Raw genomic sequence first — 10,712 nt, 5'->3', positions numbered from 1 at the left:
GTTTCTTTCCTGGCAATAATATTTCACAGAAGTGGATCAAAGCACTTGCTTTTACTGCAGCAGCCTCAGCAGAAATGTCCCGGAGTGTGCAGCGTAGACGGGGAGCATGTGATCAGACACTCGGTGCTGATGAACTTGTGAATGGAGCCCCTGGAAGAAAACACAGGGCACTGCAGAGTTAACCTAGGCAAGGGTGGGATCCTGCTGCTTTTTAGGGAGCTTTCTTTGCGAGGTATGTTTTGGAGGAGCTGTGGGAGGAGGGGGAGATGCTGCTGCTGCACGTTCAGTGCAAAGCCCGTGGCTGTGATAGGCTGAAGGGACATGGATACTCTGCCTATATATGCTGGCAACTGCATCCTCTCTGCTTTATAGCTGTCACTGAGGAGCAAAGAAAGGAAGTGACAAGGGCAGGGGAGAAGCAAAAACCTTACCATCTTGCTGTAAGTAACATTCTTTGTCCTTAAGGCTTTTTGGTTATTAAATTCAAGTAGGTGCCTTTGGATTAATGCAACAATTGGTTATGGAGAGTGGGAGCTCAGTTAATAAGCAGCCAGCTTGTGTTATTTTAGGGATGATGATGATGATGATGATAATAATAATAATAATAATAATAATAATAATAATAATAATGAAGCATTTATTTTTAATCTAAGTTTGCACAAGGTAGCGTATACCTATTGTGTTGTGTTTGCTTGTTTTTGCATTTGGTGTATGTCAGCTGTAACTGTTTATATACGTTTATGTAGAATCCCATGTATACAAAAGTTTTAATCTTGTCTTTCCAAGTAAAGCAGAACTTGTTATAACCAAGAACTTGAGAAATTCTCTGCCAAATATTCTGAATAATAAAATTTCAAGATAAATTAAGTGCATTACATTTTTAGGGTGATGTTTTCCTCAGAAATAACCCTTTGCCATCACTGTTGTAAGATCTCAGCAGGGAACATTATGAAGTTGCAGACTCTGTGCCAGTGACAGTAAATGAATACAGCCAGCAACTTCTGGAAAATGTATTTTTTTTAAATGTTGTGATTGTAACACATACTCCTAGTTCTTGACTGGTGCAAAGGTAGAAGTACAGAGTAGATCAAGTTCCTTTTTACTCTTGCCGAAATAAAATGTATCCTTCGGCTCTTTTTCTGACAATATCCTGTTGCCAGCAGGGGAAGTTCAGCTTAACAGTGGCAACAGCTGCAGAAACCTTCAGTTGGGTTCAGTACCAGGAAGTTCTCATGGCTTCAGGGCTGTCACTGAAGCACCATGAGCCCTTAAATTACATTTTGCTCTGCAACAATCAGATGACAGAATAGAAAATGCACTTGACTCGTGTATTGGAAAGAGACAGTTACTACTTTTTTTAGCAAGTACAGATATCAGTTTTAAGTGCTAATAATGTGTCTATGCATTCTTCCTGTCTGTATTTATAAACAGGAGTTGCTAAAAGATTTTATTTTGTTAGCTGTTGTTTATTTTAATTTGATGAATTGGAGACAAGGTAGACATAAAATGCTAATGCTTCAAATATACCTCTCTTCTCATTTGTTCTGCTTTTCCTCTTTTCCCTCTTTTTTTCTGCTTTTTCATCTTTTTTCTCTTTTTCTTTCTCATAACGAATTTCCTGGTAGCATTTAGATATATTTTACATTCATATTTAGTAAATATGAAAAATCCCACCCAGATTATAAAGTCATAGACAATGCATTTTAAAACAGAAATAATGAATATGCTGAATGTTATCAACATAATACTATACCTATAAATATCTTTAATAATTACTTGTGTGTAAACTACTCATTTGTATGGTTCAGTTTCAGACAAAGTAGAAAACTGCTTGCAAATGAACACATGAAATCTGAAGAATAGCAACAATTTTTGGTAATTTTAATAAAATAAAATGTGTCTGTATTCTAATTTCAGTGCACTGAGGTAGAAGGAGTAGTTTAAAAAAAGCAACAAAGGATATGTCAACTTTAGATTATGTAGTGTACTTGTCCTCTGATAAATTACAGTAAAATCAAAGACCAAGGAGTTTAAATATGAATAAGTAAAAAAGATACACATTTTATAATGTCAGGTTTAACATTCTTTTTCTTGTTTTTACCTCCAGTTTAGAGCAGAACTCAATCTTCTCCAGTAAAGTAGGTTTTCATTTGAAATATGCAGTGGTGACAGTAGCCAATGATTCTTGCTGGGAACAAAAATGCTCAGGCAGAATATATGCTTGGTAAAATTGTATTTTATCAATCAGAGTGAGGCTGTCAGTGAATTTTCATATAGACTGCTCACAGCGTGGTAGAGGTTGATAATTAGGCAGGGCACTTCCTGAGAAGCTGTGCTCTCCTCACTTGGGGTTCAGCTCGCAGATACTGAATACGCTCAAACTCATCCTGGGAGGTGTGGGATCTCTGAAAGTGTGGAGTTTTTCTCACTCTTTAGGGGCCTTCAAGAAGATAGACCACTGCTAAATACTTTAGAGAGAGACTTAGTTTCTCTGAAATTTCCATTTAGTTTTGGAAACTTGGCTTGCATTATTCTGCAGTTTAAGTTTGTTTGAGTTAAGTGGATATTTTGAGTGCATGCAGACTGTAACACTCATCCCTTCAGAAAGGACAGATTCTCTCAAACAGTATTTTAATTTTAAACCCTAAAGCCTGAGTTGTCTGGAGTATTTTGTTTCTTAGAAAATCTCTGTATTTTTAGAATATACTGGCATAGAGGGACGGTCTCTCCCTATGCATAGTGTTGCTGTACTGTACATGAGTTTTATGTGCATGCAAGAGGTAGAGATATTGTGTACTGGTGGAGAAGTGAAGTAATTTGCATTTAGATAGTACTCACTAGTGAGCGTTACAATTGCCTGCTGGAGTTGGCTTCTATAGCAAGTAGTCCTTTCAAGCAGATGAAGTGAGATCTATAGCAAACAGTTCAGGAAGAGAATAAAAATAGGGATTAAAGTGTAAGTGGGTCTTGTCACTCACAGAAGAACAGATATAAAATAGGAGGTGAAAAGGATGACCACTGTGTGCCTGCAAGGAATATGCCTTCACAGTTCCACCGTGAGATATGTATATTACTGTAGGCATGGAATTTTCAGGGAAGGGCTTTTTGGAAGGAAGATGCATGAATAGAAGAAAGTAGATTTTTAATTTCTTGTTATTGTCTTTGGAGCAAAGAAGAATTAAATATGTTGCTTCAGGTTGAAGCAGTTTGACATACTTCACTGCATCAAACTGAATTGTAAGAATATTAGAGATGAATACTAGTTCATATCACTTTAAAACACTGCAACCATTGTGGCACATTTGGGATGAAAGGCTCAACCTTTCATTCTTAATGTTTAAGCTTCCTGGTTCAGATGACTTCTTCCATGCCAAACAGTGGGTTTCCCCTGTAATTTAATTCTTTACCTGAATTTTGGTATTGCAACAGTGATTTATGACAGAAGCAGCGCAGCCAAAACATGCTAGCATGAGCCAGTGAACTTCCCATTCTTGGGAAGAATTAAAGCTAGCCAATAACAAACAAGATCTTAGTGATTATTCAAAATGTATATTTTGTCAAATTGAGTTCCATAGCAATAAACTAAAACCACAGACTGTGATGACCACTGGTAATGTATTTCCAGCTGCTTAGTAGCAAGATATGAGAAAGGTCCTAATACCCCTTGATGAAAAGTATAGACAGAGCCAAATAAACACTTCCATGATGACTAGAATGAATACTAAAACTCAAGTAAAATAGCAACAGGAACAGCCATCTCTGGGATCTAGAAGTCCCTGCTGTGCAGATCCCTTCTATGCTCTCCCAAGCGTTTCATGACCTACAGCAGCCCTCTGCCTTCTTAAATAGAAGCAGCAGCTGTGCCACACAAATCCAGATCCTCTGTTTGTAGCAGCAGGAACATCTCTAAGACAGTGCTTATTAATGATGTCTTTCTTTTGTGATGTTACAGTACAAATTCAAATGTAATAAAGCCCAGGAGGTTCTCTTTTCTCAAAATTATGTCCTTGGTTAGACATCCTCATGACAAATAATTGATATCTGAAAAATTGTGTCCTAATTATGTAATATTCACATTGTGCTTAATGTAATTGTTTCCTTACTAAGTGAAGATGTACAGTTGTGTGAGCCAAGCACAACCATTCTTGAGACCAGCAGTGAGTATCCTCTTTCCACTTGCCAATCTTCTGACTGGATTCCAAGGAACTGTATCCCTCAATCTGAGTGTATAAAGACTCTGGGACACTTTTTAGGTACTCAGTGAACAAAATGTTTCAGCCATATATTCAATGGGTACTCAAAATGCACAGCTACATAGAGTAATAAAATTGTGTGGGCCGGGGTGGCAGGAGCAGGCACTGTAATACCATGAATTTGTGCAGATGCATGCAGAGCACTTTGCACACAAACTCCAGCTCATCTCAGCTGAGCCATGTATCACCTTGTGTGTGGTCACACAATCTGCCTATCTCAAAGAACTCCTGGAGCTACAGCCCTACATCTTGGAAATACTGACAGCCCCAGACAGAGCTTCCTCACATTCTCCTGCAAAATACAGTACAGAACAACTTGAAGTGAATTATTTTTGAAACCTCACTAAGAAACAAAATTTTGTAGATGACACAGCATGTGCATTACAGTGAAAGATTAAAGAAGCTACATCTTGAGCCAAGACAGGAGTCAAGAAGCTGATAAAATGACAGGCCAACACAGTGGATCAGTGTGATAACTGTGATTATTATAGCTTGTTATTACAGATTGTAACAGAGACATACAGCAGGCTATTTTCTTACACTTCTCTATAAAGCAGGAGGGAGCTGATTATGTGCCACTTAACAGTGCCACATCCTTGTGTCAACCAGCAGCTGTAGGAAATAAATCTGTAATTTTTGAATCTTCATTAATGTGCTTCTGCTGTTCTTCTGTGCTAAACTTATTGCCTCTCTGTATTAATCTAACCATATCATGGCCATATGAGTCTTCCTGTAAATCATATGAATAACGGGTTTAAAACTAGCAAAATTTTATTTCAAAAATTACTGTTTTTTCTCTTTCTTTTAAGGTGTTTTTCTGAGAATAAGCCCTAAACTCTGATACCCATGGATGCTGCAGAATTCCGCAAGAGAGGGAAGGAGATGGTGGACTATGTTGCGGATTACCTGGAGAAGATAGAGAAACGACAGGTATTCCCAGACGTGGAACCAGGATACCTACGGCCCCTCATTGCAGATTGTGCACCCCAGGATCCTGAGAGCTTTGAGGATGTCTTCAAAGACATCGAGAAGATCATTATGCCAGGGGTAAGAAAAATGGAACTGTAGTGCAGTGTTCAATACTGCATTTAGGTTTTCTAACACCTTAAAGGAAGTGTGGGTTTATCAACATAAGTATCCACACTGATTAACTTTTAGAAGGCAGAAGCAAGCTTTACATGTTGAATATGATCTAACTAGTGTTTTCCATCCTTCCTAGAAGTAATCAAATAATTTTTTTGCTTCACGCATGGTTTACTTTTGAAAGTAATTCCCTTTCCTCCCTTGGACTGGTTAAGGCAAAACTACAAAACTTTCCGTTTCATGTGATATTGTTACTGCTTTCATAGCACAGTAAGTGTTTTACAAAATAGTATTTTTATTAGTCTGCTGTGCCCAAAGTGTTTTTTCAAGCTGATCTTTAAATGTTAAAATTCTCTTAGGAGACTTCTTTTTATTAGAGATTTAACCAGAAAGGATTCTCCCCAATACTTACTTGTTCTGTTGACTTACTCTCCTAAATGTCAACTACTTCTCATAGCTTTTACAGCAGAAGACCTCTGCCTAAATATTAGTCCTTGAACAGATCAGTGTTGGACAGACAATGCAAAACAAAGTGTCTGGCATTTGTTCAGACCTGAAATTTTATTGTTTTTCCACTCATGGTACACCTTTTTTATCTTAAATACGTGCTTGCCTCCTAAGGCCTTTAAATAGCTTGAAGACGACTGAATTATTAGTAAAAGTTAATGAGGAGTCTCTCCTTTGGATCTCTGCAATAAACACTTTGCATTTCTTCTCTAAATGCAGCTAGGTGATATGATTGTGATGGGAGTGGACATCACAATCAAAATGGCTTAGGTCAGTGTACTATAATACCAATTCTTTTTCATTGACCAATGTAAATATTTGATATTCAATATGATTTTGTCTTGTTTTCCTTGGAGTCAGCTCTGCTGTACTTTAACAGGCAAAAGCTCCACTGAAGTCAACTGAAACCTCTGCACTCTTTTCAAAGGTTTGTGGATGAAGTTTTAAATCCAAGAGAGTTAAATCAATGCAGATTAGATAAGAAAATTTTGTCCAACACATGCAAATACTTTAATTGCTTTTCACAGGTATAATTGCCTTTTCTTTTTCATTGGAGGAAAATAGTAATGTCTGTAAAGTAGAAGAGAAAACACTTTGAACATTTCAGAACTTTCAATAAAATAATAATGGATTAAAAAATAAGAGATGAATCACTTGAGAGTAGAAAGTGAGACATTGAATTCCAATTATGTTCATCAACATGTCATGTTCTCTCTTAACTAAATTGACTTTTTCTTGATATTTGCATGCCATGCAAACAAAAGTGATGCATTCTGAAGAAAAATCGTTCTATATTAAATTTTTCCATTGGTGTGAAGTGTTAGTGGCACAAAGAGCACATTATAAATCCCGGTTCTTGCAGTAACTCTGATTCTACCCATGTTGCTTATACTCAGTTCTGAAGACTCATATGGGCACAGAACCACAAGGTCATATGTAGTAGAGATTGGATGGTATCTCAAGATCATTTAGTTCATCCCCTCTGCTCAAAACTGAGTCAGAGCATGTTGTTCAGAACTATGTCCAGCTGGTCATTGAATATCTCCAAGGATGAGCTCTGCTGTCCTGTTCCAGAGTTGAATAACCCTCACAGTAAAAAAGCTTTTCTTATGTTTAAGTGGAATTTTCTCTGTTTCAGTTTGTGCACGTTTCTTGTTGTCTTGTCACTGGGTATTTCAGAAAAGGATCTGGCTTCCTCTTCTTTAAAGCTTCCTGTGAGGTGCTTATACACATTAACAAGGTACCCCCTGAGCTTCCTGCAGGCTGAACAGTTCTTTCAGACACTTATCACATGACAGATGTAGCAATTAATTATCTCCAGGGTCTTTCACTGGAATCACTCCAGTATGGCCATGTCTTTGTTCCTTGTACTGGAAAACCCAGAACTGGATGTCTCATTCCAGGTGTGGCCTTACCAGTGCTACATAGAAGGGTAAGACCAACTCTTTGACTTTCTGGCAGCAGTTTTGTTACCATGGCCCAGAATGCTCTTGGGTCTCAGTGTTTGCTGCCAGGGCGCATTGCTGGCTTGTGTTCAGCTTGGCCACCAGGATCCCCAGGTCCATTTCTTCCAAGCTTCTTGCCAGCCAGTCGACCTCTGTACTGGGGCAGGGGGTTATTCCTCACTTGGTACAGGCTTTTGCATTTCTTTGGTAAACTTCATGGGATTCCTGTTGGCCCATTTCTGCAGGCTGTTAAGGTCCCTTTGAATTGCAGCATGACCATACAGTGTATCAAACACTCCTTCCCCTTTTGTCATCTGCAACATTACTGAGCATGCACTCCATCCCATCATCCAGATATTTAAAGAAGATCTTAAACAGTACTGGCCTTTCCCCTTCACTCTCCATCTGACCTAGCCTAGAGCACTTCCAGGGAGGGAGCACTCACAACCTCCCTGGGAAGTTGTTCCAGTGCCTTACCACCCGCACAGTAAAGAATTTTTTTTCAAGTGTATAATATAAACCTGCTCTCAGTTTAAAATAATTCCTGCGTGTTCTATCACTACATGCCCTTGCAAAAAGTCTCTCTCCATCTTTCTTGTAGGCTTCCTTTAGGTACTTGAAGGCCACAGTTAGGTCACCCCAAAGCCTTCTCTTCCAGGCTGCACAGTCCCAATTCTCTCAGCCTTTTGTCACAGGTGAGGTGCTACATTCCTCTGATCATCTTGATATTCCTCCTCTGTACTCATTCCAATTGGTCAATGTCCTCCCTTGTACTGGGGATTCTAGAGCTGGACACAGTAGTCCAGGTGGGTCTCACCAGGATGGAGCGGAGGGGCAGAATCCTCTCCTTTCCCCTGCTGCCCATGCTGCTTTGGATGCAGCCCAGGGCACTGCCTTCACCAGTTCTTTCCTGCTGGTAAATGTGCAGTCCTACACCATGTCCCACATTGTCATCAGTTCCTCCACAGTTTCCCATGTTAGGTAATTATCAATGCTCTCCAGAACACTCCTGGACTGACCGTGTCCTGCTGTGTTGTCTTTCCAGCAGATGTGGGGACTATGACGTGTGAACATGAGGTTTCTTTCCGCTGTCTGAATGCTGCACTCAGGTGCTTCCTCTGATCAGGTGGTCTGTAGTAGGCACACACCCCCAGATGTTGCCTGTTTTGATATCTTCACCAGTGCTGGCTCACAAGTTCTTGACTGGCTTGTTGTCCATTCTTAGGCAGAGGCCAGAGCATTCCTGCTGTTCTCTTGCATAAAGGACAACTCCTCTTCCTCACCTTCTTGGTCTGACCTTGATAAAGAGCCTGTCCTCATTTGCTGCAGCATTTCAGTCATGTGAGCAATCCCACATCATCTCTGTGATCCCAGTGAAATCACAGCCCTTTACCTGCACACAGCCTTCTGTTTCCTCCTGTTTGTTCCCCATGTGTTATGCCACAGCTTATAGGTGCTTCAGAGGCACCCTTTTGTCTTGATTTCCCAGAAAAGATGTGAGAGTTCCTCTGTCCTGCCCCTGCCTCAATGCTGCCCTCTCAGTGCTTCCTAATTTATGTGGCTACACTGGGGATTGATCTCCTTAAGCTTTAGCTTCTTTTTGAGTTCTCTCATGTCTACATTACCCTTCACCCTTTGCTTGTCAGCTTGGTCCATCTTCCTCCCTTGATTGTGGGTTTTCCTCTCATTCTCTCATTGTCATAAACCCTTGTTTTGCCTGTAAGCTGTTGGTAGCCCATAAGTGATTCTTGTTTCATTCATGTTGACACCTTTACTGTGTTAGTTGTGTTCAGATATTTGCTACTTATTGTATGACAAAAAGTGTCAAAATGGTGTTCCTTCAGAAGAGTAGGGATGAATGAATCATGTGAAGCAATAATAATGCATCATCTATTGCTGTCTTCAACCTGTTGGAGAAAAGTGTTCATGAGTAGTGAAACTTCCTTATGGGGACTTGCCGTGAAATGTAAGGTAGACCTTCCAAGGGCAGTCCACCAAATGATAATGACAATAATGGTGCTGGGTTCCTGATTCTAACACAGAGACAGAGGAAATAACTACAGAACTCTGATCTCCACATCAGGCAGACAACATGGAAAGTCTCTGCATGTAAAAGTATCAGTCAGAATTGCCTTTCTCTCTCAGATTTGTTTTGCTGTCCTTTTTTAGAGCCAAAGATGATCAAGTGTAGTTGTAACTGAAAAGAAGTATTCAAGATGCTAATTTTTCTCACACTGGATCCATTAATCCGTGAACTTTCTGTTCATCAAGTACCTATCCTTAGTGTGTGGTAAAGGAAGACTATTGCTTATACTAAGCAAGCCAGAGAAAGACATCTTTAGAAGGAATCTTGGAAATAGAATGTCTCTGAGAATCACTAGAGTGGTAATTAGAGTGAACCCAAGATATTTGTATATCATTATTTATCAACAGAGGGCTAAAAAAGCAGGCATCAATTATGTCAGGCTCTTTGTAATATCTGACTGAGTGTATCTGTTCAAACATGGTGAAAAAAAAGGATTTTACAGCTGCTTCAAGGGACGGGGGAAGGGGAGGCAGGAGGAGGAAGCACAGCTGCACTTGCCCCAGGGCTTTTAGCTTTCTCGGTTTGTGTGAGTGGTGCAACTGGAATCTGCTGTGTTTCATCAAGCAAATGGCTCCCAGCAAGCAGTCAGTTTAACTTGATTAACCCAAGATGAATGTCACAAGTCTTACAGATCACAGAGGGTTAGAGCTGGGGAGATGAACAGTGGCAGCTCTGGCTCATTAAGGGCGTCAGTGAAAGTCTGCGCATGTGAATCCTATCGGGCACCACTGTTTCTTGAATGTTTTATTATTTTCCTGTGAAGAACCATGTCCTATCCAGGTTTTGTTGCTTTTTTTTTTTTTTTTCCTGATTTGTGAAGGAAGGCATTTGCCACAAGTGCTCTAAAACTTTGTTACAGCAAAGAAAGATTTCCTGACCAAATATGAGGTATAGCTGGAAAGGTTCACCATGGCGTGTCTTTGGATAACTGATTTTACAGGTTTCAACCTAAGGACAAGTAAAAATGAAATCATGAACATAGCAGGTACAGGACTAGTTAAGACAGTGGAAAATTGTAATGGATAGGAGCTGTTTTCACATAAAAGAGATGCGAACATTTGAAATTGGTACACTGTAGCAGGGAAAGTGATACCTGATTCACCCTGTCAAGAGTTAAGACAGTTTCCCTTTAGCATGGACCACATCCCTTAAAGAAAAACTGTTTGTTAGCATGAGGAAAGTTAAAAGAGGAAAGGAAGGGTTTATTTGCAGCATGCAGAACAGTGTGGTACAGCAATCCCTGAGTTAGCTCCAGGACCAGAAACCTTATCACAGACTGGGAGAGAGAAGTGTAAAAGCTAAAATTCATCCGAGGTGGAAATGTGGAGCCAAACAACA

The 10,712-nt window shown here is 39.7% G+C and overlaps 1 protein-coding gene across 1 annotated transcript in view; it reads left to right on the top strand.

Moving 5' to 3' along the window:
• The first annotated feature begins 394 nt into the window (after positions 1 to 394).
• The window catches only part of DDC (dopa decarboxylase), a 62,101-nt gene continuing 51,783 nt past the window's right edge, over positions 395 to 10,712 (top strand). Inside the window, exons 1-2 of the mRNA XM_062510020.1 lie at positions 395 to 440; positions 5,063 to 5,300. Of these exons, the coding sequence (XP_062366004.1) occupies positions 5,100 to 5,300 (201 nt within the window). The 5' untranslated portion in view covers positions 395 to 440; positions 5,063 to 5,099. The remainder of the gene's footprint in view (positions 441 to 5,062; positions 5,301 to 10,712) is intronic.

This window comes from Cinclus cinclus, chromosome 1, assembly GCF_963662255.1.
Source record: "Cinclus cinclus chromosome 1, bCinCin1.1, whole genome shotgun sequence".
Lineage (NCBI taxonomy): Eukaryota > Metazoa > Chordata > Aves > Passeriformes > Cinclidae > Cinclus > Cinclus cinclus.
This window is presented reverse-complemented; position numbering and strand designations above follow the sequence as displayed.